The sequence below is a fragment of the Apis cerana genome, linkage group LG1 (assembly GCF_029169275.1).
Source record: "Apis cerana isolate GH-2021 linkage group LG1, AcerK_1.0, whole genome shotgun sequence".
NCBI lineage: Eukaryota > Metazoa > Arthropoda > Insecta > Hymenoptera > Apidae > Apis > Apis cerana.
In genome coordinates this window covers 20,200,057-20,228,028 of record NC_083852.1, presented here as the reverse complement: position 1 = coordinate 20,228,028, position 27,972 = coordinate 20,200,057, and the positions used below count along the sequence as shown (strand labels likewise).

Genomic DNA, 27,972 nt, shown 5'->3' with positions numbered 1-27,972 from the left:
TTTGGATCGTCGAATCAGGTCACGAATACTTGACAAACTCCCCTGAATCACTGGTATTGAATTCATTAACGACGTACGGTCCCTCGTTGTTTGCCTTTCAGGATGGTGGCACGGAGTCCTGTTACAGAACGGTGCTGAGCTTCGACACGATTCAATGGTCTCATGCCGGGGAATGGTGGGTGTTGGTACGCTCGTCGGAAGGGATCTCGGACGCTTCCGTTTTGTTGAACGTGACGCGAGCCTCCGAGTACAGTCACGCTCACTTCCGGTCAGCGAGTCTCACTTACCTATCCATGTGTTTGGCCCTGGTCATCCTGCAGGAGCATCGTCGCTGAGGGATCGTGGTGAGACGACGTCGAAAATGTTGCTTTGTAAAGAGCCAAAGGAAGCGGATCGAACTTGAGAAGTCAGCTTCCCTGTTCAATGGATAAAGAAATAAAGGGGGAAGGAAGTCAGAGTTCCGTCAATGTTTCCGCGACGATTGTAAATATAAAATATATTACAGAAAAGAAGGGGAGAGAGAGGGGGAAAGAAAAGAAGAGAAAAGGAACGCGAACGGAGAAAGGGATAATCGTTTCGGTAAGAATATAAAAGAATGTTCCGTGTTTTTGACGCGAGACGAAACTCGATGACGATGCAACGAGAAAACCCTGTTTATTATGTATCGAAAAGGGTGAGCACGCTTAAACGAGAGAAAGCCTTTTATCGACGCTGTCGCTGTCGATGAACGATGCAGAGCTTCCGGCGACGACGATAATCCGGCCTCGACGTTCCTTAATCATGAATCTCGTTGCTAGATTCTCGTTCTTTCTTTTTCTTTCTCTCTTTCTCTCTCTCTTTCCACTTTTCCATTTCGTATTTTTCGTTTCGATATTCTTGTCATAGGATTTTCTAGAAGATAAATGACTGGTAGGATAGATGGATCGAATCGTAACGAGGATTGTTTATTGTAGATTTATTTTCCCTTTCTTTTTTTCCCTTTCTCCTCTCCTTTTTTATTATTGGAAAGAGATAAAAGGAAAAGAAAAACGAGACTTCGAAATCCACGATTCGAATCTGCGACTACGATACAACCAATTTTCTCCCTTTCCTTAAACGAGAGAAATTCGAGAAATTATCCGAAGGTATCGGATTATACCGATTATATCGCGTATAGAAGAAAACTTTGTAAATCATTACGAGATTTTTGATTGCGAAAACCCGTCACGATTAAGCTTGATGAAAAAAAAAAAAAAAGAAAAGAAAAAAGGAATATTGTACGGATGTTACGCGTAACGAAGGCACGTGTAAATATTTGTATAAATAGTTTATTTGTAAGGAGATCGAATGCGGCATGCGAAAATAGAAAAACGAGGGAAAAAATAAGAATTTAAAAAAAGCACATGCACTCGCGTTGAATAAGAGACCAATTTTTACATTCGGATTCGCAGAGAACGTCGACGGCTGAATATCGAACCGAACAAGTCGAGTGGTAAACGAAGACTGTTCGTCCCGTGTAATTGTTATAGAATGTAAACACGAACCAAAGAGAATAATACGACGAGTAACGAGACAAAAGGAAAGGAAATATGGGATTAACTAGAGGTTACGTGTACGATTAAGAAAACGAAATAACGAAATAAAATTAAAACGCAAGAAATGAAACAAAAAAATATTCCGTAAGAAAAAACTAGATACATTAAGGGAAAAACGGTACATTGTTGTATATTATTTTAGGTAAGTAGCATTATAAAAAAAAAAAAAAAGGAAAAAAAATAGCGTGTATATAGTGATTGTAAATGCATAGGCTATCGATACACCGAGGGCTATGCATGATGAATTATACAGTGACGCTGTTAGAGATATATTTATTATTCGTTGATATATTTTTATAAAGTTTTATTTAGCCATAAGTTCTCGTTCGCCTTCCCCCTGGATGTCGTGTGCCGATCGATGGTTAGTTTTCAATTGAGAGTGGCCATGAAAAATATGTGACGATAATAACGACGACGATGACGACGATTTTGATTCGGACGAGAATTATTCCAACGAGGATATTATATTAACGATGAATAAAAATACGAAATTTATCCCGAACGAACGCCCTGAATTTAAACTGTTTTTGACTTGTATTACGGCAGAAAAAAATAAGAAAGGAAAAAATTGAGGGGAAAAAAAAGAAAGAAAAAAAATGAACGTAATCTAACATCGTTGTTCTTCGTGATTATTCGTTTTTTCATCTCTCCACGATTGCTATAGATAAGAAGTCTGAATAGTAATCTCGTTTCGATCGTTTCCAGTTCCTCCGAAAGAAAACAAGAAGAAACAAGAAGAAGGAAGGAAGAAAGAAAAAAAAAATGATTGCGTACAATTTTTAAACGCAGTGGTTCCTAATTTTTGTCAACGCATGCCGACTGCGATGCGTTTAGCTTCGTTCATCCGTTCACGCCTAATCCGCACGGAAGTCGGCATTATTACATTTTATATAGAAGCGAGAACGAAAATTATCCGATGTTCAACCCAATCTCTTCATTTTTAAATTTTTTTGTCAAAACGAAACATGAAAATCATCACCCTATAGTTCATTTTTTCATTTTCTTTTTTATCCAATTGCTTAGGTGTTATAAATAAGCAACGTGATGTAATCGTTGTATCCCATGACGCCTAAAAGTCCAATAAATGATATTTACAATATATACGTGTTGATTTAATTATTCCCATCTGTATCATTAAATCCCTTTCCTTTAAATCTCCTATTTTTAAGAATAATTTAATAATTTTAGTAAAATTTAATAAATAATAATAATAAATAATGTAATAAATAAAGTTTAATTCAAGTAAAGTTTCCAATACAAAAATTATAGAAGATTTTTTTTCTACTTGTTGGCCATATTTCTACTGATAAAAAAAAATCAGTTTTTCGGCAAAAGTTCGTGATGAGTAAACGGAAAAGGAACGTAAAGTAGACAAATTACTTTGGCAAAGAAACCAAGTGGTTTTCTTCGGCCAACACGTCTACCTTTTCGATCATCATCATAGTTCTTCTTGTCGACGAAATGTTTGAGAATCACACGATTTTTCGTTATTTCGATAATTTTAAAAACTTCGTTGAATATGCAATATCGTTTAATTTTTTTATATTTGTCTATACGTACGTATGAAAATATATTTAAAATGATCGTCAATAATAATCGTTGTCGCATAAGATTAATTGAAATTTATGAGAATGAAAGAAAGAAATAATATCGTAGAGTAACGAGAAAACTCGATATAAAGTTGCAATCATGCTAATAGAGAAGAAAACCTGGAAAAGAGGTGGTTGCGCAAGAAAGCGTGTATTTCTTTGCTTTAACCGACAAGGTTTCAACAGGGAAGCAGTAGAAAAGAAAGAACGTCGACTCCTCGGAAATTCGTCTGCTTCTTTCGTCCCGTAAAATAAGTCATGGCATTTGCCTCGTGAAATATCCACGAAACAACTTTCCACCTTCGCGTATCCACGAAATATCAACTTTTTAAGGAGCAAATATAAAATAGAAACCGGAGAAGCGCAACTTCAAAAGAGAAGAATATTTAACTGGTACATCATTCTTGGACTTGAATTAAATAATCTATAAAAAGGAAGAAACTTAATTTTAAGTCTTGTCTTCTTTTAATATTTCAATCCTTATAAATATCTTACTATCCAATATATATATATATATAAAATCATCGATAAATAAAAATAACCAATAACTGGAAAATGAATATCCAAAAAATATAACGCTTATCCTCGAAATGAAAAATGAATAAAAATTCCAAACAAATTATCGTCTCGAAATACACATATACATATATATATATATCGATATAGAAATCTGTAAAATCGGCACGTACAAGTCGAGACTTCGTATTTTCTCGAGGGATTAAAATCTCTGCCGGATAAAATTATGTTGAGGATTTTCGGTGTTGAAGCGGCACATTTCCAGCTTTAATCTTGCCGGGAAAAGTCGATCCACCTAATACATAATGGATCCCTAAGGCCTAAGGGTGAAGGTTCGTCCAATCGGATTAATGGCATCGGCAACACTTTTCCCGGCTAAATAATGCTACCGGGATTCGATGCATGCCGGCCCTTCCGTTTCCTCCACCGAGTACACACAGATCTGTAGCATTCTCGGACACGTACACACCATCCGGCAATATCTCGAATTGCTCGTGATCGACCATCTTGCAAGTACCTTTACTCGCTGCGAGTTGCGCCTGTACACTGACAGGGGAATTGAATGAAGCGGAAGTTTCTAAGTAAACGGGAGAAAACAGGGAACAGAAAGGTATTTAATTCGTGTCCAAACTGCTTTTGCAAACACTTCACGGTTTTACATCGATTTTAAAGTTTACCATGAATTCTCTGCAAATAAATTACAAATAAATTCTTTTGCTATTAAACACCGCTGTCTTGCATTATCTTACGTTATATTTTAAGAAGATTATATTTTATTCAATCAACGAAAACAATTTTGAAGAAAGGGAATCTCGGATTTGTAATCGATTTTCAGCAAGTGAGTTCTTGTCGGAAATAATCATTCACTTGTGAGCCAACGTTTGAAACACGATAAATTCTTCGATATTAAAAAAAGATTATACATTAAAAAAGTGTGTCTTTCTCTACTTCTCGCTTTTTACTTCCACTCTCTATCATCGTTCGAACAAAAAGAGCTCGTTCTCACCTCGTTTCTGGCTTCTTTACCCATTATTACTGGCAAACAAAGAAAAGACGATTCAACGAGTTAGAGGGAGATGAAGATCCCCGGGGATGTCTCTTCACGGGTCCGAAAAGAACTAACTACCTATTTTCGTAACAATATTAACCAACATTTATCTCAAGACTGCCGGTTCGCAGTTTCGCGGGAAAATCAAGTTCGTCCATGGCAGACAATTAACAAGGGCCTGGGATCTTGGGTGTACCTATTTCACGGGCCAGAAGTGGGGCGGACACCGAGGGGCGGGGGAGTCGAATAACGCCTACGCGGAGCCCAGTAAATTACTCTTAACTTCTCCGAGGGTAAAAATTACGGAGTTGTAAGGCCAGAAACCAAGAGGAGGGCTTAAAATTGCCCCGCGCACCCCTGGCTCTCTTCATCACAACCCCCGTGAGGAACCATAATTCTCGCCCTATCTACACCGAAACTGCTCCTTCTTGCCGACTCTCGAGACTCGTGGGGAATCGCTCGTCATTTATTTATTTTCTCATCTCCCCCGAGACTTGGCCGTCAGAGAAATCCGAAGATAGACTTATCAGGGACGCTTGAAGCTTGACTTCCTTCGAAATCTACGAATCCGATATCCGCCAAGTCCATCCTGTCAAATGGTGCAACGTGATCTTGAAAGGATTAATAAAATATATTTGGGCCAATATATGGATGCAGGAAATATATGGTTTGGAACGTTTGGTAAGTAGTTGCAGTCTTTTTCGAGACTGAGTTAATGTACGGAAGAGATCATTACGAGATCATTCTCGAAAACGAGAGAATTTAATTGGGGAAAAAGTTATAATATCGTAAGATGAAGAATTCTTCGTTTAGAGATTTTGTTTGGAAGCGTTTATAAATTTGTTAATTTCGCTCGCGGAATGAGAGCTCGCGACGCTAAGTAAGAAGAATGAGGGTAGCTATTCGCAGTATGGCGGACATTTGAAGGCAGGAAGAAAAAGAGATGCTTATCTTTTTCTACCGGCATTTTTCTATTGGAAAATCTTTTATTAATCGAATTTTGTTATAAATTATAAATTGAGAGTTAATTTATTCAATTTATTAATATGGACGTGATGGTAATTAAAATTCTGATTTCTGAAAGTTGAAACTAGAAAAATTTCGTCGACGTGAATATCAAGAAAATTTGTTTTTGCTAACTAAAAAGTGAAACAAGTAGGAAAAAGTTAATTGTGTTTCAGATTCATTGTTGTCTTAAGCCCGCCACACCTTTTACGAGAAAGACCTCAATTACGTCAGCTGACTAAATTTCTCTCATCTCTTAATAAATACGTTGCACAAATAAACCACCACTAAAAAAAAACGAACTAGGTTAAGTATTTGCGGAACACTTAACTTCTCTAAAAAAAATAAACAGGGACATTTTTTCGGAAACTACCTACGTATCGCCACCTTTCTTGATCATCAAATCCATTGCATTAATCTAAATCAAATCTCATATCTTTGTCCAAATATTTCATAAAAAATTTATTATCCCAAAATTTTTCCATTCAACTCTACTCAATTAATCTCATAACACGGATAAACAAGTAATAAAAAAAAATGGAGTCAAATATTTCTGAAATAGCATATATTTAATCTCACGAAAAAATACTTTTTGAAAAGTATGAATTATACATATTATAAATTCCTATTTTAATTTACAAATATACTTTTTTCATTACTTCATCGTTCCCACGTGTCATATAATTTCTTTAAAATAATAATAAAGCTTTTCGTCGAAATCTTTTGGATTGCTCGTGCGACCACCCTGCTGAACGTTCACGTCGCGCAAACTGCTCGTTTCCTACCAGTTACGATTACAAACGTTTCATTTAACCCTCATTCCCGAGGAAGCTCGATCAGCCTCTCTAATCAGGGAAATCTTTATTCTTCGCGTACTACCATCGTGTAACCAGTTTCCGGTCCATGCGTTATCCGACCGTCTAAAGACGAATTCTGTCGGATATTCGTGAAAGAGAAGTTGATAGAGATTAAAAAATAAAAAAGAATTATTTAAAAATAAATCGTTTTTTAAATTCGTCCATTTTCTTCGGCTGTGTTCTGGAATCCGCGAAGGACCTGCGTTGCGCTTAGCTAGATCGGTTGTCTTTCGAAGAAATAGTTTTCAGATTGGTTGGGCAAGATGAAAGGAAAGGTGGAAACTGAACAGAGGATACCAAATTGTATCTGGCGATCTCGGTACGATAAGTTAAAACTCTGAAACTTTACCAATTTGCTCGAATAGTGCGAAGAGAATGATTTCTCCGCGGAACAGAGGACAATTGTAGGGGATCGTTCGTGCCAGGTGCTCGAAAAATTTCCAAATAATTCGTTGCTCTACACCTGGAATTTCGTTGAAAGGTATTTGAAGCTGGGTTTTTTATTGAGATACAAATCAAGAAAGAGTTTTTATGCGAATTATTAAAGAGAAGAAGAAGCGAAGAAGAAGGGTAAAAGTACCAATATTAATTAATGTTATTTTAGGAATACGTATAAGATATTGTTAAAAAATTCGAGATCATTATGTTATCTTACGCTTCCTTGAGAAATTATAAAGAATCAATCAAATTGATCAAATTGTCAAATCATAATTCTTAAAATAAACCGTAGAATAATTAAATTGTATGCGTGATTTTTAATAATCGTACTTTAAACTTACGAATCAAATAAAAAATTAATTGAATGTTGTACACTTGTTTTTCGTTATTCTCATCTGCTATTTATCCTTGCCGATCCCACAAACGACTCAAGTGTCAAAAGCAGATGGTCTGCGTAATCTATTAGCGAAGGGAGAACTCGCATCCATTATTACTCATAAATACACGAGTCGTCGAACAAAATTGGTGGAAAACGATCGTAATGGAAGGCGTGAAAATACGCTGGTGAAAATGGTGGACAAGATCCAAATGGAGAAAGAAAGACGAACGAAAGAAAAAAGCGGACGAACAACCGAAAGGGTGAATGGAACAAAGTGAATAAAAAAAACGATGAGAAAAAGAGTGAAAAAGGGTGGGGAAAAAAAAGGAGAAAGGAAAAAAAATAAATGGAACAGAGCATGTGTCGGCACCCTGTCCTAGCCGTTGCAGTGTTCGTTTAATTTCGATTCGATTTTCCAGCGTAGCGATGGTAAACGCGATGCAGAAACGAAAAAAATCTCGACGTGGTCGCGTCGATGTCCGTGAATCAACGAGAAATACGTGTTGGTGCTTTATTCGGTCGCGATAAACGTCATAGCCGAACGATGACGGTAACTAAACCGCGCAACTATTACTTTCGATATAGCTGCGTGTCACCGTTTGAAAAGGTGCGATTCGCAATTCGCTGCCCGGAAACGCGACGATTTTCGATCGTTTCGTTCTCGCGATATGAAAGAAAATTATTATTGGAAGATGTTTGAATTTTCGAATGATATTTTTAATGATTTCAAGGAATTCGATTCGAACGGCGTGATTCCTCGTTTTGTAATAATTCTAGCGTCGATCTGACATTAAAAATTAAATGATATAGAGAATATAAAAAGATGAGAGAACAACTTTACGAGAAAACTCGTATGTAAATTTGTCTCAAATTGCAAAACCGTAGGTTTTTATATCAACTCGATTTCGAACATGAAAAGATGAAACGAGAGAGAAACGAGATCCCAAAGATTGAAAATCCCTTTCTTTTTTTTTATCTTCATAAATTTTAAACATCTCACGGATGAACTACACCTCTTGAAGAAATTTATATTACGAATCCTCTGAACCTTCAAATTTCTCTGCTCTTCCCTCGAAGTCCCGACCTTTGAACCAGGAATATTCAAACGATAACAATAGATCTGACCCTTCTGATCCATCGGTCGCAAACGGCAGATACATTTCATAGCCTCGGGTCTAATAACATAACTCACCGAAGACAGCATCGATTTCGGATATTTGGATAATGTGGCCCGTAAGTAGAAGAAGAATCAATCGTCGGTGAGGATGTATCCAATCCGACCATCTCGATCGACTCCGATCTTGCCTACAATTTCCTCGAAAGAGAACTTCGTATCTGATGAAAGATTCGAAATAAACCTCTTCGTTCTCTTCCCCCTTAATTCACATAGATAGATGCCACATTGACAGATCGATTCAGGGATTCCGTTCATTTTTCCTTCAAAAGTTCATTTATTAAATAATTCAACACATATGTAAATAGATATCGAATAAACGACGAAGTGGAAAAAAAAGTGGCAGAACGAAGATAAATTAACGTCTCGAGGAAGATTTCATTCCGTGGAATAAGATCTCATAAAGAAAACGATATAAATCTTTACGAGTTCGAAATTCTGTATCTCTCCGGACTCGAAATCCAATCTCTTCTGATTTATTTATTTGTTTCTCGTTAAAGTTATCCCGACAAAGTTTCACAACTTTCCTACATAGGTATTGTATAACTGATAGCACATAACACGGCCGAGACGGCGACCACTTCGACACTTGGACGCGTTCGACGACCGAACAATGAAGCCCCGCACAAAGAGACTTCCCTTTCGAATTGACGGAATAGCACGATTCGATGGAGACCAGCGGGCGTGAATGAATTCCTTTCGAGTTTGTGCCAAGGAGATAGTTCGCCCCGTTTCGATATCCGTTTCTTCAATCCGCGCGCGACACGTTCTACGACTGGCGACCGGGACAGCCACGACAGAATTCTTTGCCCCCTGGAATCTAACGGACGTGGATAGGCTTGAAAGTGAAAGTCGAAGGTGAACGGACGTATGGAGGAGGAATCGCCAGTGAGCGAGATATATTATTCATAAATTTTATCCTGTCACGAATTTGCGTTCAATCGATTATTCTTCTTATTTGGATCTGATATTAATTTATTAAAAATTATCTTATACATATAGATTCATTTTTAATTTCAGAAAATTTTTGTCAAAGAAGAATTACAAATTGAAGAATTCGATGTAAATGATTAAATGCTTAAATAAAATTTTTCTTTTTCGCAATAATAATGAATTTTATTCCACAAAATCAAACAATTTATAATAAAGGCGAAAATTCTGACGATATAATATGAAAATTAATTTCAATTATCTCGAAAAGGGACGTTCGAACAAATTATTGCAATATTCTGCATTAGTTATTCGTTTAACAGAGATTACATTCGAAAGCTTTCTATATGCGTATCTGTATACACACGTATCTAAAAGGTGTAATAAATTGGCCGACAATATAATCGGGAAATACATTGCGCGTGATGGATTAAGTACACGCTTCCACGGTCTCGACTCGCTATTGGCTTTCGCGCTGATAACACGCCACAGACAACAATGATACAAACACCTTTTCAGGGCAGGAGGACTAGGTCGCGTTTAAACCAGGTTGCCAGTTTATTCCGACAACATATCGAAGTCGTAATCACGTCGATGCAGCAATGTCACGTTATCATTCGTATGCAATGATTCGTCACCAGTCACGCTGTCGCATGGGACATTTCGTGCATGTGACAGTGCAACTCGTTTCACGAAGAACGACGCCGATACAGGGAACACGAACATCCCCGACTTGTTGATAATGAAAATTATAATTCACAATTACAACTTTTATCTTTTTAATATTTTTTAATATTTCCCACTTTAATAAATGATGTCTTTTTTTTTGATCAACAATAATTTGATTTATTTCCTTAACGTGTTTTTCGATATTTTTCTTTTTTGTCTTTCTTGTTTTCACTGTCAATATTTTATATTTATTTTCTACCGGTATACCATATAGAAAAATTAATATCTGCGGAAAAATATAAAACAAATCACTCTGTATTTTTACATTTTTATTTTTATTTATTATTTATTTTCAAATTATTACTTTTCGATAACAAATATTCAGAAAATTTCGCCAACCTTTTTTTCTTTTTTTATAAATTTCATTGTTATTCGAATTATCAACGATTTATGCATATTTAAATCAGCAGAGTAATTTGAGAAATTGAAAAATACATGAAAAAATATATCCGACACATGTATCGGGCAGGACGTTGCGATTTGGCAGCATAAATGAAATTTCATTTTCTTCTTGTGAATTCAATGATTGGTCGGCCGAATTGTATCCTCCGCTTCCTATGCCGATTGTAATCCGATTTGCAACATTCCCACGCATTCCATTGATAGACTCTAGTCGAGGCCTCGCAGAATTTCGACTTCTGTACAATTCGATTCTCGTCACGGGTCTTCGATGACATTTTAACACCATTTCTATCGGGACAACCAAGATTCTCTCTCATTTCCTCGCGTGTGTTCCGATCGAATCGAATCGAATAATGTTAAAGAAAAATGGTTCGAAAAAATGGCCAATATGTTGAAAAATATTGTAAAATTTGATTGTTTCTCGTTATTTGGATATTCATAGGATCGAAATAAAAATTCCAGCAGTGGAGAATAAACGATGATTAAATATGCATACATACAGGATTAGGCTACGGAGGCTATGAAGGTCGCTTCCACTTCAAGTGCACCGAACTAAATTTCGTTTTCGTCGACCTCACAATGTCACTGACTCCGCGTCTAGAAACAGGGCTTTCGACCTCACCACGTGTATATACGAGCAAGCAATGCCACGAGCTAAAATTACAACCGCTCAAATATTTAGCCGTCCTTCTAATAGTTAAAACTGAATTCCAAAAATCATCGTTCGAGCGCACACAACCGTGTACGCAAGATACGAAAACAAATATCAATCTAATTGCAAGATATTGCTAACGACTCGTTTTATCTCAGTCAAATTCATCGCTTTGACTTGAATCTTGTGATAACAATTTTAAAGTAACAAGTAAACGTATCTAAAGTTTGAAAAATAAAAAGAGAACAACAATGGAAGAAGAAAAACACAAATTGTGGCTGAAATTGCGAATTAAGAAAAAGAACATTCCCCTGGAAAGATACTAATAAAATAAGAGAGAGTAGAATTATTAGAATATTATTTTTTATCAAATAAATGAAAAATGAAGAAAGAATCGATATGAAGATATACGCCAAAAATTTGTTTAATTTGTCATCCACAATTTTATTCATAATTTAAAATATTCAGAGTGATAATATTCTAAAGTTTTCAAAGACTTCTCCGACACAGACAAAAGAGACGATTGAATCGAAACAAGAAAAAGAAAAGGGAGATAAAAGATAAGGAGGAGCGCGAAGAGGGAGCGAGTTTTGTTATCAGTTCCGCGTCCGTGGGGTCCGATCTCCGTCGTCTAGAAACGAACTTGACCCGGTTAAAGCCAGCTGCAGGAATATTTCGTGATGTATCTACCTGTCGGGCATAGGTAGAACGGCTGCTCGCGGCGAAGGTGAGCCCTGGCTAGAATAGCGACAAGTGGAAGAGGGACACGACGTTTCGTGGTAGGCGCGAGTGAAACAGTTTGCTCCGCGAGAGACAAAGAGTAGGTCAAGTTCAGAGGAACGTGGATGGAGTAACAGTCGAGTGACTCTCGCTTTCATATTCCCTGTGGCGTATACACGACTGTCGTATGCACGTATGCACGCGTGACCACACACGAAGCAAATTCGCCTATTCTCCGCGGAATGAAGATTGAGAAATGATTGTCGAGGAAATTACAAAAGGGTAGTTTTCACCCGAGGGTAGAAATTTTTTTAGACCAATTAAAGGAAGGAAATTTTGATACTTGGAAGCGATTTTTTTTCCTTTTTTTTTTTTTGGCTAATTATCCGGAGCGAAGAAAATCTTCGAGACGAAGTTTCCGAATGATTTTGAAAGAAAAGTTTCAATATTGGAAAGAATGGATGAGATTTGGAGTGTTCGAAGAAAAATGGAGAATTTAGGTTAATCGGGAATCTTTCGTAAACGAGCTGATTGTCAAAGAAGCATTTCGCATGATTTATATTGATATTCGTTACGATCAAAGGAAGATAATTTTGAAACTTCTCTTATCGTGAAACTTCATTTTAGAGAAAAGTTCTCGCAAACTCGTCTCACTTAATCAGCAAAATTCCCTTAAGGAGTAATAAATAAGGAATGGACGATTGGTTAAAAACGTTTCGGGATAAAGAGAAATCGTACTTTGAAGTCTCTCTTATCCGGCAGAAAATTTTCGTAATAAATTCACGATATAATTTATAATTATTCATTCATTGAAATTCACGATTAATTATCAAATGGATTCGATCGAATTGAAGAATCGCTGACCGTGGTTCCATCTTTCGGAAACAACATGAGTTATCGTTTTATACAAGGGTGACAAGAAATGGTCACCAATTTTGTCTGCCTCTAATGACGAGATTGTATCTACTAATGTTGCATCGTTCTACAGCGAAACGTGCGCGGTCAACAGCTTCCATGTCCCCGATTATCCTGACCACCTGTCATAGTGATTATTCGTAGGCACATAATCCGATTGCCGTTTGTCGGCGATAACAACGTCGTGGAGAACGTATGCGTGTACGAAATACGATTACTCGATATGAACAGCTTTAATTTTGATTACGGTGAACATTAGGATAAGATTATTTTGTTTATGAATAGAAGCTGTTAACAAAAATAAATCAATCGAGGTAAAAAAAAAAAACAAAAACATGTTTGAAAATTTAAAAATTTCGATTCGGATTAATTATAGAAAAGATAAGAAAGATAATAGTTCAACGTTGATTGAAAGTTCAGTACATCTTGTTTCAAAGCTTTTTGAAATACAATCTAATTTTGCTCCTTGAATTTTTTAAAGCTATACATTGTTGTTATTTATCATGAGTTATTTATAAGGTATCGTTAAAATTAATATGAAATATGTTCAACACGCTTAAAATATATCTCTCTAATCATATATCAATAAACCTTGACTTACAATACAACGTGACCATCTTCCTTTTCTTATCTCACAAATTCTACATAACGCAGTAAAAAAAATTTCCAGAAAAATGTTTCAATTATACACCATAACCATAAACCATTTATAACGATAATCATATCGATAAAATATCAATAAGATATTCTCCACACATTAAATAATATAAAGCATATATGTAATATACGGTAAAAGATGTAACATGGATCATGGATCCTTGACGAATGACAAAATCATGGACTCGTAATAGATGCGTATCTGTCCTTTGGCCCTTGACCGAGCAATTGCCGAGAGGCACACGTCGCCGGGCGTATTAAATGCGAAGAAATCACCTTGAAAATCACATCGGGGCCGGCTCGACTCCACACTCGCATTATCATTGGGTTTCCGCCGCGGCAATCGTATCGATAGACGGTTGCTCGATGCTCGATCCTCGAGCCTCTGAAAGGCGGGTGACTGGGGGTGGTGGAAGGCGAGACAAAGAACGAAAGTGAAACGACGAGAAAGATGCAATCGTAACGAACTACGTATAAAGAAGGCCCGATAGTCAGACATGCGACATTTTTTCATTGTTCACCGACAAACGATCACCGAAACCGGAACAGACCATGGTATCGCGCCACGTTTCCGCCACGTTTCTCGCCTCTCTCGTATTTTTCGCCGCCTTTGTCAATTGTGTCTCCAAGGAATATAATAATTGTGAGTAATTCACGTTTGTTGATCAATGATCAAGAATCTTCTTTTTTTTCTTTTTTTTTTTTCAAAATTTTTTTCTAATTCAGGTTCATCGGTATTATTATTAAATTAACTCGAAATGGGGAGAATTGTATCGCGATGGAGAAACGGAAGCAACAATTACGATCATTATATTGGAATTTGTTTTGTCTTTGTTAATTCGAATTTCGATGTTGAAAATTGATATTAAATTATTATAATTAATTAAACGTCAAATCAATCCTATATTATTAATTATAAATTGGATATTTTCTGATTTGAAAAATATCATGATAATACATAATACGATGAAAAGTATTTGATTGATGAATAATATTACGATGAATAATATTTGAAGAAAATAGATATAAAAAAATTGTTGACAACTTTTCCGATTGTAGATTTATATATAAAAACGGAAATGAATAGGAAGTAAAGATAAATCGTTAATAATCGGGAAAAAATAGAGAATTAACAATCTACGATATTTGGAAACTATCAATCGAAAATTATTTTCGAGAAAGGGATAGGGATAGCGATTTATAAAAATAAATTCATTGAAAAAATAATTCAAACCAGGCAAGAAAAAATTCATTTAAATCTATTATTTATTCTATTTCCGCTGTTAACATTTTTATCAGCCATATTTCAAAAGTATCGAGTTCAAAATATTCGAATCAAGTCCTTCGCAAATACGATTGATCTCATCGAGTTTGATACATCAAAAACAACCGCGTTCCGAAAATCCGTATCGATCCTATGATATTTATTAAACGTAACAATTTTACGCGACATTAGCCCCCGTCGATAACCTATGCGTGAACGAAGGGGCAGAACAGCGTAAATTGCAGTTACGCGAAATGACAGGCTTAACATTGGATTTTCAGAGTCATTCATTACCGAATGAATGCAGCGATGCACTTGCGCCATACCAGCCAGTCACGCGCGATTGCTTCTTAAAACGAATTGAATCTAATTTAAATCCATTCACCTTGAAATATTGACGCCAGGAATCTCTTTAGAAAAAGCGGATTTTCATAATCTCGAGCGTTAATAATCGAGAGATCACATTAACGATTGAAATTATTTACAGAAACTGTCAAACAATTAATTTCTCCTATTTGATAAACAATTCTTATAGAAATCGGATCGGCTTCGATCTTTCATTCAAAATTGCATAAAATTTTATTTATCGCGATTCCAATTCGACGTAACATTTTCCATACAATTTCTCGTATATGAAGAGATTTTTTTCTCATGTTACATACTCCAATATATCAGAAAACCGGGCGTTGTACGCGGAAATTTTACTCGCTGATTTACGTAAGCGGAAGGCTAGAATAGAAAAATGAGCGTATAACCTAGTCGAAGGCCGATCGAATTAGGCAACGTGTAGCCTCGACGGGCTCGATGACTCGAAAATTTCGACAGGGCAACGTATCTTCTATACGACCGTTCGCATTTGATGAGGTTCTTAACCCGACGAAGGTTACGGCCACACAACGCCGCTAGAAATTTAATTGTCACGCGGACCCGCAATTTTCAAATTTATCGCAATACTCTCTGTGTCGAGCTTGTGCATTCAATGCGCACCATCGGGGACAAATTAATGGGTCGCACGCAACAGAAAGGTAATCACGTTAACGGGGAACACGCATAATTACCGATAAAATTAGAGAAACGAAAGTCCATTGATTTTTAACTCGAACGACGGTATAATTGTCGTGAATAATTGTGAATGATGCGAAATCGCGATCCATCATCTTTTCGCCGAAATCAATTTTGAAAGATCGGAGATGATAATTAGAAGACGCGTATGATTAATGAGTTCCGTGTCGCTTCGATCGCGAGTTGAAAATTGCTCTTTCCAACAACCTTCAATTCTTATCTTATCGATGCGAAAGACCAACTTTCATTGATAATTTTCATTGATATTTTTCATTGATAGATATATAATCCCGAATGGATGAAGCAATGGAGAAAAATTTGAGTATAAGATAATTATCAAGAAGTTTCATTTAAAAAAAATGTTTAAAGAATTTTATCTCACGTATCAATAAGCGAAATATCTATGCGCTTAAAGCTTAAACCACCTGTTTTAGATACATTTTCGAGAGATAAAACGTGAAATTCGATTTCGTACCGAACTGATCCATTACGAAGTACATTCATCGTAACTTTCATGATTCGAAATTCCAGGGATTCTCCTGATACGCGGATCGGAAATATTATTAACGAAATATTTCCATTGCGATTACGTAAATCATTTTCATAACCGTCGGGTTATAATGTCGACCCGTATCGAGTGGCAAGATAAATTAATTATCAAGATAAATTGCCATCGATCTAGACAACCTCAATTAATCCTTTGCATTCCCATATCTCATGCGACGCGACATTCATGTTTTGTACTACTGAATTTCGCGCTCAACCAAGCAACGCGATCCAGAGATTCCTATGAAAATTACACGAACCACGAGAATAAAAGTATTCCAAACGATTAAAATATCGGGTGACGAGTTATAATCGATCTTTTAAACGGTCGATTTTTAATCTTTCTCTTTTTTCCCTTTCTTTTTCTTTTTTTTTTTTTTCTATAAAACCCATTTTAATCCATCCGTATTATGATCCATATTATTTTCCTCGTAAATGTATTCTTCCATATGTTCCGATTCTATATGAATATCCTGTTTCTCGATAATATAACGTTCCCCTAGATACGACGCACGATATTCTCTTAATCAACCCTATTCGTCGAATCCATATCGCGCAATTAACAAGAGAATACTTGTCAAACTCATTCAAAACACATCGGCAACAGTTTAAATCAGCATGAAACCACTGAAAAGGGAAACCGAGGGAAGGGGGAGAGGGAGGGGGAAGGCAAAGCAAACCGAAAAGTTCCCTTTCTTCCCACCGTGTCGATTCAGGCTCTTCCAGCCGTTAAAATAACCCCATCCACTGCCACCTGCAGCCGTCAGAATCCGCACAAAAGACTCGAAAAAGAATCTCCAACCTGCCCGTCCCAAGGATCGTTGTGTAGGGGGAAAAAAAGGCTTAGTCCAAATTGTGAGCGAAATCAACGAGGAGGAGGAGGGAAGGGTGGGTAAACGAGCCAGAGAAGGGAAGTCGCCGATGGCTCGACGAAAGCATCAGCATATTATCATGACCATGTTCGACCTGCTTTTGACATATCTATTACGCGTTTCCGAATAGAGGTGACTTCGAATTCTATGCCTGTTCCGTGCCCACCCTACCCCCCTTCAATGGTCGTATCCCTTCGCTCTCTGTCTTCTTCCCGCGGTTTCGATGGCCGTGAGAAGAGAAGAGACACGGGAGGGCGGAAATGGAGAAAGGGGTTGGAAACTGGAGGGTCGAAGGGAGGTCCCCGAATCCCCAGAGTGGGTGGAATCGGTGGTGCAGACGTAGAGGTCCAATTAATCAGCCGAGGCGTGAAACGAGAGGGGAAACGTGAAAGGGAGGGAGTGATTCGGTGGAGGGCCAGAGGGATGTCGCAGGGATTGCGGTGACAGATCCGCCGTATCTATCCCTATCTGCTCGGGGCATTAAATTCGCGCGATGCCAGTACCGGTGCCGTCAGCGGCTGCTTCCTCTTGAATCGGTTAACATTCCGTTGTATGCGTTTACTTCGGCGTTCAATTAAATGGTTGCACATCATCAGTTGGATGCGTCTCGTCCGCGGTTTTAATTTGAACCCTCCGATCGGCGAAGAGTGGTGGATTCAGTCGAGGAAAAGATCGATGGAAATCGATCAATCGAGTATATATGGTAATTGCTGTTATACGCAATTATAAAGAGGTTCAAAAAAGATCTGAATTTGGTTCCATTCCATTTATGAAACTTTGATTACAAAATTTCATTACAAACGATTTCCTAGAATGATCGTATCCAATCGATTCCTTTTTTTGTTTTTTTTTGTTCTCTCTGCATACCGTGAACGTGCCATTTCTCGTAGAAGAAATAACTGAAACAGAATTTTGTTCGGTGTTAATGAAATACGCCGGGTGATTATTTTTGATAAAAGTTAAAATGAACTTTGTGTCGGCGCTCGATTAATGAAAAAAACGGAGGGGGTGTTCTTCGGTCGCTGCAACTTTTTGAAACCATTTTCCCTTTAATTGTAAATTGTTCTCGTAATTTCACTTAATTGCAACGAAGATGAGGTCTAGACTTTTTAATTCTTTTCTAATTTCGCGAATTATACGCACTCGAATGCAAAATAGAAAGGTGAAACGATTAAAACAATTTCACTGTTAAAAATATAAAAACGTTTTAATTTTCTCAATTTATTTGCCTTTTGAAAAAATATTTCAGAATATTTCAAAAAATGTATATTATCATTCTTAATAATTTATTATTTTTTAATTTTGAAGAAAAATTTAGAAAAACAAGATCTCCGCATTATCATTTTCCATATTACAATATATATTTATCGTTTCTCGGTTTCTCTTTCTTTTTTTTTTTTTCTTTTTTGCAATCAATTGCAGTCGTTTCTTATCGGATGTTAACGAAAAAAATGCAATGCTTGCAATAACAGTCGCTGATGTACCTTGCGGCCAAGGAAATATTGGCATACGCACGGCGAGACTAGTCGGGGGACAAAACGCGATACCGCACGAGTTTCCTTGGATGGTGAGCATCAGCAGAAAAGGAGGACACTTCTGCGGTGGTACCATACTTAATTCAAAATACGTCCTGACTGCGGCCCATTGCCTATGTTCGTAAGTGAATTTCATGTATATATAAATTTCTCTAGATTGCACACAATTTTTACCCGCGATTTTACTAATTAACTAGCATTTTAATAAATATTCCATATATTCTGTTTAATATTTAGATAACGATTAATTATGGAAATTATAGAATAATATACAAGGTATAAACGGTTTTGGAAATTATATCTGTAATTGATTAAAATACACGACTTCGATTTATAGATAGAATAAATACGCGATGCATTTGAATATGTTGTTTTGTTATATTGTTACAAATGTTTATTTGTTTTAAAACGATCATTCATTTAGAAATGAAAAAAAGTGAAAAAAAGATTCGTTGTTGTATCTAAATATCGTACCAAGTCTATATTATTGTGTATGCGTAAGCGAACAAATTTTGCAATATGCACAGAGATATAGGTACAGCGTTGAAATGAATTTTTATACAACAAAATCTCGATACGAATTGGATAAAAAATTGTTTCAAAATTTTACATAGCAGAAGCTTTGAAATTTTCAAACGTAATATTAAAAAATATTTCATAATAAAAAAAAATATTAAAAAAAGAAACGAAGTATCATCGATGATTATTCAAATAGAAATTCTATCCTGTTCAAGCATCGAATCTGCTTAAAAGAGTTACTCTGTTACTGTCCAATATCCGACCAACTACTATCCAATACCTTGAATATTTTTACGATATTATACTTTAATTTTATTTATAAATTCAAAATAAATCGACTCGATTCAGGAACTTGTTTCGTCGGACAGTTCGCGAAAAATACCGAAAAAAGAAGCACCTAAATTTCAAAGCATTACAATATCGATCGAATGGATAGTTTATACCCCCATTCTTTGCAATAATGCTGGTATACGCAGTGTTCGCGTAATCAATATGCAGGTTGCCATCGAAAATATTCATGGCAGAAAAACGACTGTTTCTTCATGGAAAGCTGCCCATTGTTCCCTGTAATCGAATCTACGAGCGCGACACGAGAGAGAGAGAGAAAGGGAGATCTTATCGCGGATTCACAATAGCCCCCTCTGTGCCAAAATTTTCTACCGTTTTCAGTATCACTGTTAAAATGTCAGCGAAACGCGAATAACCAATCTTGTCCAACAAACCGTGACTGTAATTATTCTGATCCGATCTCGACGATTCGATGGCCGCATGATTAAATCTCATACACTGAAAACGTATTCATTTTTCAGCGCGCAAATATTTCGTTGCAAACGCATTTCGCGTAAATATTACAAATTTTGTAATGTTTGTTACAGTTTAGTTAATGCAAGTTTAATAAATTCGTAATTCTTTCTTTTTGAATTTTAAGAAATAATCGTCAAAAGTTAAGAGCGAATATCAACGAATTGGATCAATAATAATTGGAACGGTTTGAAAATGATTATGAAAATGTTTAAATGACAGAAATTTGTAACGTTTATATGTTTTCGCGTATCGTATAAAGTGACAAATATATTAACATTTTTCCGAGCGCGAAACGAGAGAAATTGGGTGAGGAGCATGGTCGAGAAAATATCACTTTAAAGTTCGACCCGAGTGGTTCAATTTTTTAAGAACGGGGCTGCCTCAAAAAGCTTTGCAAGTGACTGCGTCATAATCCACTTAATCCATCCGTGCAATCTATGCGAATCTGTGCCGAGTTTAAAAACGTAGAAATCCGCGTGTTGCGCGGCACGGCGATTACGGTCCGTAGTTTGCAAAAATCATCACGCTCTGCGAAAGGATAAAAAGTTTAATGCGCGCCTCTGTAGAAATTACGTAACGTGTAAAAAAAAAAGAAAGAAAGAAAGAAAGAAGGGAAGAGGAAAAAGAAAAAATATAGAGAGGGGAGAGGGAATACTACGAAATCCCAACGTTACACCTATTTTTATCATGTCACTTTCGCGTGAAATATTTTCCGTAAAAAATGGAATTACAAACGGTAAGAATTAAATAATAACGAAAAATAAAATCGGACGAATTATAGATAAAAAGTGAAAGGAATTTTCTGTTTGTATAAGTAGTATATATATATGTACTTATACGCATATGATAAAATATTGAACATCGTTAACAGAACAAACGCATTTCTCTGACTTGCTGTCTGGCTTTGTGATTATCGAACGACCGGATAAACGGCCAATCACTTCGTTAAAATTATATAAAACGACGAGACCGTGTGCTATTCATGGATATCCTGTCGCTCCCTGCGGTCGTATACATATACACACACGGGACACGATATCGATGTTAATTGGAGCGACGATTACATTTTAAATGAAACCTCGAGCGTATTTTTCCGGCGAATGAGCAAGTCGAATGGAAAGGCAAAGAGCATTGTGTCAAGTTAAAAACTGCTGTGCCGCTATTTGCCCGCGTAAACATTGTCGCCAAATAGAGTCAAGAGGCGGCCTTTTATTAAATGCCAGGTGAAAAAGGTTCTGTGTCCAACTGAGGGAGGAGTGTGTATCTATGCGGATACGCGAATCAATCCTGCAACGTTGTATAACGTAGTATTTTTACCATTTATACAAACGATTAATAAGACACGATCAGGAAAAATAATAAATAAATGTAACAAAAAAGTGTGTCGACGGATACGATTCTTGTCGAACATTTAACCGATTGATTGGCAAGCGAAATTATTTATACGATCGATCGAATCGTTCGCGTTATTAACAACAACCCTTTGCCGTACTCTCGGAATTGTCTGCAATTAATTATGCAATCAATGATACGCCGTATCGGCTCTTCGGCGAATAGAATTTATTTGGCCTATATATTGGCGAATTATCATTCTTCCAGAAAATTTCGCATTACGTTGAGAATTTATTCATAAAATTTGAAATATCTTCGTGAAAAAAATATAAAAATAATGATGCATTGCTCAGAAAATAATCGTATAATATATATTATAAACACCAATTATAAACACCGATATTAAACGATATAACATAATTTCAAGAATTAATATTAAAAACTATGATCACTTATGTTAAAAAGTGAAAAAGAGAGAAGAAATGTGTTAGTGATTTCAATTTAAAAGCAATTTCCACGCTTTTCATTTTAAAAGAATTACATTCGAAGCATTGTAATAGGATCCTGGAAACTCTTCCTATCATCAGATAAAATCGAGAGAGGATTTCGAAAATATTCGTAATTTTTTTTCTCACGGATACAACAGAGATTTATGTGGAACAGTGTCCATGCAGGTGTAATTAAACGTCGAGACAGTGGCGTTGCACGATGAAACGTGTAAACGCTCTCTGTCTTTGTCTTTGTTGGGTATGTAACAGGAACAGAGAGATAGATAGAGAGATATAGAAGCGAGAGAGAGGAAGAGAGAGGGAGGGATGATAGAGGAAGGGGAGTTGAAGCTGGACAGGGTGGCCATAGAGAGAATCCAACGGAGCTTCGGCGTTGTAAACCATGATTGCGTGTAGATTACAGACCACTCGGTAATTGCTAGCAGCCATGCAAAACGCATGACAAAATGTTGCCAGCTAGCGCGAGATCGTGAAAATATATCCGACTCCAACCATTGTCCACATTTTCTTTATCGTTCACGGAAACAACCGAAATAAATTTCGTTAATGTGGTTCTACGCGCGAAAGAAAATTATTCGTTAAGTTATCACGAAAAAAAAATAGAAATAAAAATAAAAGAAAAATATGAAAGAAGTACAGATACATTGTGATATAAAAGAAAAATCTACTCATCGCTATTATTGTTTGGAATGTTTGGATGATTAATAAGAATTCGGATAAAATTTTAAAAAATAAACGATCAATTATTGACGAAATCGAAATAATTGAAATTAAATTCACCGTAAAATAGATAACAAACCTCGTCATACAAAAGAGTTTATAAGCAAATTAACGGTTCGATTAACGGCCGAATATCCAGTTAAAAAGGTCATTCCCTTAGTAGTGCGATCCAACATTTAGCCGACGGTATATTTTAATTGAAAGGAGTGCTGATGATAATGATAATGATAGGAAATAACTACGATAATACATCTGTACTAAATTGTATAATCCACAATGGGACAATGGAATTGCCTCAATGAAGATGATAGAAAGATCCATTAAGGAGGGGATATCTCTGCAAGAAAAGACGAATTTTGAAACTTGGAAAACGACTCGAATATAATTGTACTATCCTCAAATCAATGATATCATGAAAAAGAAATTGGGACAAATTTTCTTCCCATCGCATCGTTCATAACGGAAGAGGATAAAATGAAAATTAAGAAAATTTCGTAACCATATATTATAACCATTAATTTCGAAACTATAGACTCTTAACTATAAATTAACTAAATATTTCGAGAATTAACATTGAAATATCAATATCGTTATAAAGAAATAAAAAATTCCCTTTAAATAATTATAAATAAAAATACAAACTGCATGTTATTTTGTTACTTTAGAAACATTAAGAAATAAAAGAAATAAAAAAAGCATAAATGAAAAAAATAAAATGGAGAATGTATGAACTATATCTCTTTGTTTTTTTTGAATTTTCTTAACTTTCACGATGATTACTTGTTGATTTGTTATTGGATCTTGATTCCTAGAAACAACCAAAGTATTGAGCTATTTGTCCTATTTGGTCTATATATATATATCTATAATACATATAAAATGGAAATTACAACTTATTGTTTTTCCAGAGAAAAGTTGCTACAAAATGTAAAAATATATAAAATGAAAGTTTAAGAAAATAGCTTTTATTATACATATTTTTTTTCACAAAAGAATAGAAACTGCATCTTAAAAAGCATAAAATATAAAAAATAATACAGTAATTGTTAGTAATTATTTTGTCTATCTTCGTTAATTATTATAATAATTTTTACGAAAAACATTTTTTCTGAACAATTTAATTTAATAGATAAAAAAATTTTTTTTTTCTTCGACTCAGATCCACTTCTATAATTCCGACCAGTCAATTACGGATCAGCCTTGGCGAGTATAATCTAAAAGGACCGGAAATTCCAGCATCAAAAGAAGAAAGAGTGGTGAACGCTATTCTACACCCTGGTCATAAGTGCGGAAAATACGCGGACGATATCGCCCTTCTAGAACTTGCAAGGCCGATCATTTGGTCGGAGAGCGTGAAACCTGCCTGTTTACCTGTGGCCACAGGAAAACCAGGGTATAGTACCTTCAACGGACAACTTGCCAAGGCCGCTGGATGGGGGTGGTTCGGCGAAGACAGATCCAAATGTAAGTAAATAATTCCATTTCATTCCCTCACATCTTTCCTTTTACTTGATAATTCGCTTGAGTCCAAGAGATTAAAAGTTATTGACATTAATTATTTGATGTTTCATCGAATTAATGACGATATAAAAAAACTTGGCAAGAAAATCGTTAGTTCTACTACCAAAATATTTTAAAACAAATTTAAAATTAATATTTCATATATGTAATTTCTTTTTTAACAAATAATTGAAATAATGATTAAAATAATAAATAACTAATTTTATGATATTATCTCAAATATTATTTATAAAAAAACTATAAATCAAAAAATTGTAATTTATTTCTTCCTCTCAAAATTGATAACTACATTTAAGATTAAAATTTATTTAAAATAACTACTTTATTATTAAATATTTTTATTTTATTTTATAGATAAACGAGCAGATGTATTACAAAAAGTGGAAGTTCGCGTGATCGAAAACAATATATGTCGTGAATGGTATGCTAGTCAAGGAAAGTCAACCCGTGTAGAATCAAAGCAAATGTGTGCCGGCCACGAAGAAGGTGGTCGCGATTCTTGTTGGGTAAATAAAATCTTCTCGTATCAATTATTTATACAAATACGTTTTACAAATATTTCTGTTTTTTATTTCTATCGATCTTCTTTTCATTCATGTGGAACTAGACAAAGTATGTTGCTCATTCGCATACAAAATTCATGCTATTGAACAACGGCAATACAAATTTCAATAAATATCCGATTGCTTTAATGAATACGCAGATTGAATTAATAACGAGAGATTGAATTTTTGGTCTTCAAACCGAATTTTTGATATTTGACTACAAAATAGAATGGCAAAAAAAATGGATGAAAAATTAAAAATTCATCAAAAAATATGTTGATATTGCGGTTTGATATAATGTAATATATTAGAATTGGTAATTGTGGAATATTCCATTATTTCCAACTGGATATATTTTATCACAAATTTATGATTCTGCTCTCAAATCACTTGACGATTATTTTCTATTTTGAACAGTTTTACATTGTTTTATTTGTTTAATTTCTATATTGATCATGAAATATATATAATATATATATATATATATATATATATATATATATATATATATATATATTTTATATTTTATATTTTATATATATATATATATATAAAATATAAAATAATAACATAAAATGAAATAGTATTATATATAATATATTAAGATAACGATTAAATTAAAATTATTTATGTAATAATTATTAATAAATAAAATATTTATATTGAATACATTATTTTAAAAAAATAATATATTATATTAATTAAATATATATTAAATATATTAAAATATTATAATATACATTGAAAAAACTACATAATTTACTTATATATTTTATAAAATATTTTATAAAAAGTAAATTTGATAAAAATTATTAAATTGGAAAAATATAAATAATATCTATTGTAATTTGTGTCTTTTATAGAAATTTTATAGAAATATTAAAATAATTACATATCTGGTATTTTTCTTTAGGGTGATAGTGGTGGACCGCTGATGATTACAAGTCATCTTAATGGTAATGTAATGGTTGTAGGAATAGTTTCATCCGGAATAGGATGTGCACGGCCACGACTTCCGGGCGTGTATACTCGAGTTTCAGAATATATATCTTGGATTACACAACATATCTTATGATGAAATAAAATTTAAAATTTTGACATTTCATTTGCTTTAATACTTTACTTTCTAGAAAGTTCACTTCACTTCACAAAATTTGAATCTATATAGACTTCGAAAAAATTTTTTCTGTAAATATTTAAAAAGTCATAAGAAGAAAAAATTATATTTAATGAATTCTTTTTTTTTGTGAAAAATTTTAAAAACCAAATTCCAATATATGTTTTAATTAAAAATAAGTTATAACTTAATATTATTGTAGTAAAAAGTTTACTAATGAAGAAATTAAGTAAGATGATTATAGTAAAATATAAGTAATTTATAAAATTTGTCTTTTTATCTAGTCAGTATTTTTTATTATTATATATGCTATATATATGCTATATTTTTATATTATATGCTATATGTTATATGTGCTACAGTACAAAACGTATATACATATATATGTTGTTATATATTTTACCATAAACTACTTATAAGATAAACTATAATTTAATGATATAATTAACATATAATTAATATTAAAAAAAGATGTATTTTACATATAATATAAATTAAACTATTGAATATATCATATATTTTTATTACTTATATTCTTTTTTGTTTTCTTGGTCTTGGAGGATTCCATGATACTCTAGTATCATCTGTGATAGAAACAATATTTAATTCTGTTAGCTGTAAACCTTTTATAGCACCCTGAATAGATATAAAAATAATCATTGAATGCATATGTATATATATATATATATATATGTATATAAAAATTTGATTTATATGTTATATTTTAATATCTACCATTCTGCCAGGTCCAATACCTTGTATTCTTAATTTGACTGTTTTGATACCACGATTAAGAACACGCTAAAATAATATAAACAAATAATATAACAATTTATACACATTTTGAATAAATATGTATTAAAAAATTTTCTTACTGTTCCAAATGTAATTGCAGCTTGTTGTGCCGCAATATTAGTACCTTTTCTTGTATTTTTAAAACCTTCAAGTCCAGCTGAGTGTAATATTATTCCTAATCCTATAAAAATATTTTAAAAGAATAAAAGAATCATACAAATAATATTAATAAAACTATTATATTTTATTAATTATATTTATTATATTTATTAATTTTTATATTTATTATATTTATTAATTATATTTATTATATATATTTTTATATTAATAATTACCTTTAAAATCGGTAAGAGACATTATTGTATTATTAGGAGATGATTTTATATTAATAATATGTAATTCATTATATTGTATGCCATCAAAAAATTGATATGGTGTAGAAACATTAGGAAATAATAATTTTCTGAAATCAACATTGTATAAATAATCTAATAATATAACTATTTATAATAAAACAATAAATACCAGCAATGATATAAATCAATGCTACATACAATGTAGCAACAATGTAGCTACAATTTGAATAAAATGTTTATAAATCAAAATTAAATACTTACGATTTTGTATCAATAAAATCAATTGTTTTTTCTCCTTCCATAATTACTTTTTTTTTTGTATTAGCTCTTATTTTGGAAAATCCACTTCGAAATTCTTTCATAGTATTTGAGGTTAAATGAATATCTCGAACATTCATGAAACATGGTAAAATAATAAATTTTTCATTAAATAAAATCACATTTTTTGTTAAAGAACGTGTTACAGATTGTAAAATGAATGAAATCATTTTTTTATATAAAATATATTATCTATCTAAAAAAATTAAAAAAAAATTAGGAATAATATCCAAATTATTGAAATAATATATAATGCATTTTGCAGTTAATTTTATAAATATCTCTTAAAACTAAACTAATTCACACAAATTTATTTTAGATATGAAATACAAGATATGAAAATAAATTGGACAATAGATAATAGAAATGATATAGAAGCAAAAGAACACAAATGATAGAAGCAAGTTCATATCACTCATTCATCATCAATTGTTTCTATCTGATCTTATTTTTATTTTTAGATACAATATTTTCGATCAATATGTGTTTTTTATGAATGTATTTTATCAATCTGTTAAAATCAACTAAACAAGTTTCTTATTTCTTTCGACTACCAATTTATTATTAATTCT

At 34.0% G+C, this 27,972-nt stretch overlaps 3 protein-coding genes across 13 annotated transcripts in view; 2 read left to right on the top strand and 1 right to left on the bottom strand.

Moving 5' to 3' along the window:
• LOC108004244 (irregular chiasm C-roughest protein) overlaps positions 1 to 2,673 on the top strand; it is a 310,419-nt gene extending 307,746 nt beyond the window's left edge. For all 10 annotated transcript variants that reach the window (XM_062087490.1, XM_062087489.1, XM_062087492.1 and 7 more), the window contains one exon: positions 102 to 2,673. In XM_062087490.1, coding sequence (XP_061943474.1) covers positions 102 to 335 — 234 coding nt within the window. In that variant the 3' untranslated portion in view covers positions 336 to 2,673. The remainder of the gene's footprint in view (positions 1 to 101) is intronic.
• An 11,198-nt stretch (positions 2,674 to 13,871) lies between these two features.
• LOC108004286 (clotting factor G beta subunit-like) lies at positions 13,872 to 26,083 on the top strand. Its single transcript, XM_017067059.3, has 5 exons — positions 13,872 to 14,228; positions 18,802 to 18,985; positions 23,908 to 24,212; positions 24,624 to 24,775; positions 25,728 to 26,083. Exons 1-5 carry the CDS (start codon positions 14,138 to 14,140, stop codon positions 25,887 to 25,889), a joined length of 894 nt encoding a protein of 297 aa, XP_016922548.1. The 5' UTR covers positions 13,872 to 14,137; the 3' UTR covers positions 25,890 to 26,083.
• A 121-nt stretch (positions 26,084 to 26,204) lies between these two features.
• LOC108004287 (small ribosomal subunit protein uS11) lies at positions 26,205 to 27,835 on the bottom strand. Of its 2 annotated transcripts, none has more exons than XM_017067061.3 (5): positions 27,344 to 27,835; positions 27,062 to 27,189; positions 26,807 to 26,907; positions 26,667 to 26,732; positions 26,205 to 26,567 (listed from the first exon to the last, which is right to left on the bottom strand). In XM_017067061.3, exons 1-5 carry the CDS (start codon positions 27,568 to 27,570, stop codon positions 26,460 to 26,462), a joined length of 630 nt encoding a protein of 209 aa, XP_016922550.1. In that variant the 5' UTR covers positions 27,571 to 27,835; the 3' UTR covers positions 26,205 to 26,459. The 2 variants fall into 2 exon arrangements, with proteins under 2 accessions (XP_016922550.1, XP_061943467.1); XM_062087483.1 differs by having other exon boundaries at positions 26,687 to 26,732; positions 27,344 to 27,829.
• Positions 27,836 to 27,972: the final 137 nt, after the last annotated feature.

What these genes read in the sequence shown, in the direction of transcription:
- LOC108004287 (XM_017067061.3), bottom strand. Translation starts at nt 27,570, where the DNA reads ATGATTTCATTCATTTTACAATCTGTAACACGTTCTTTAACAAAAAAT. An exon ending in GATTTTATTGATACAAAATC is followed by an intron (nt 27,190 to 27,343) that starts GTAAGTATTTAA and finishes TGTTGATTTCAG; the next exon opens with AAAATTATTATTTCCTAATG. An exon ending in GTCTCTTACCGATTTTAAAG is followed by an intron (nt 26,908 to 27,061) that starts GTAATTATTAAT and finishes ATATTTTTATAG; the next exon opens with GATTAGGAATAATATTACAC.
- LOC108004286 (XM_017067059.3), top strand. Translation starts at nt 14,138, where the DNA reads ATGGTATCGCGCCACGTTTCCGCCACGTTTCTCGCCTCTCTCGTATTT. An exon ending in CGGCGAAGACAGATCCAAAT is followed by an intron (nt 24,213 to 24,623) that starts GTAAGTAAATAA and finishes TTTATTTTATAG; the next exon opens with ATAAACGAGCAGATGTATTA. An exon ending in GTGGTCGCGATTCTTGTTGG is followed by an intron (nt 24,776 to 25,727) that starts GTAAATAAAATC and finishes ATTTTTCTTTAG; the next exon opens with GGTGATAGTGGTGGACCGCT.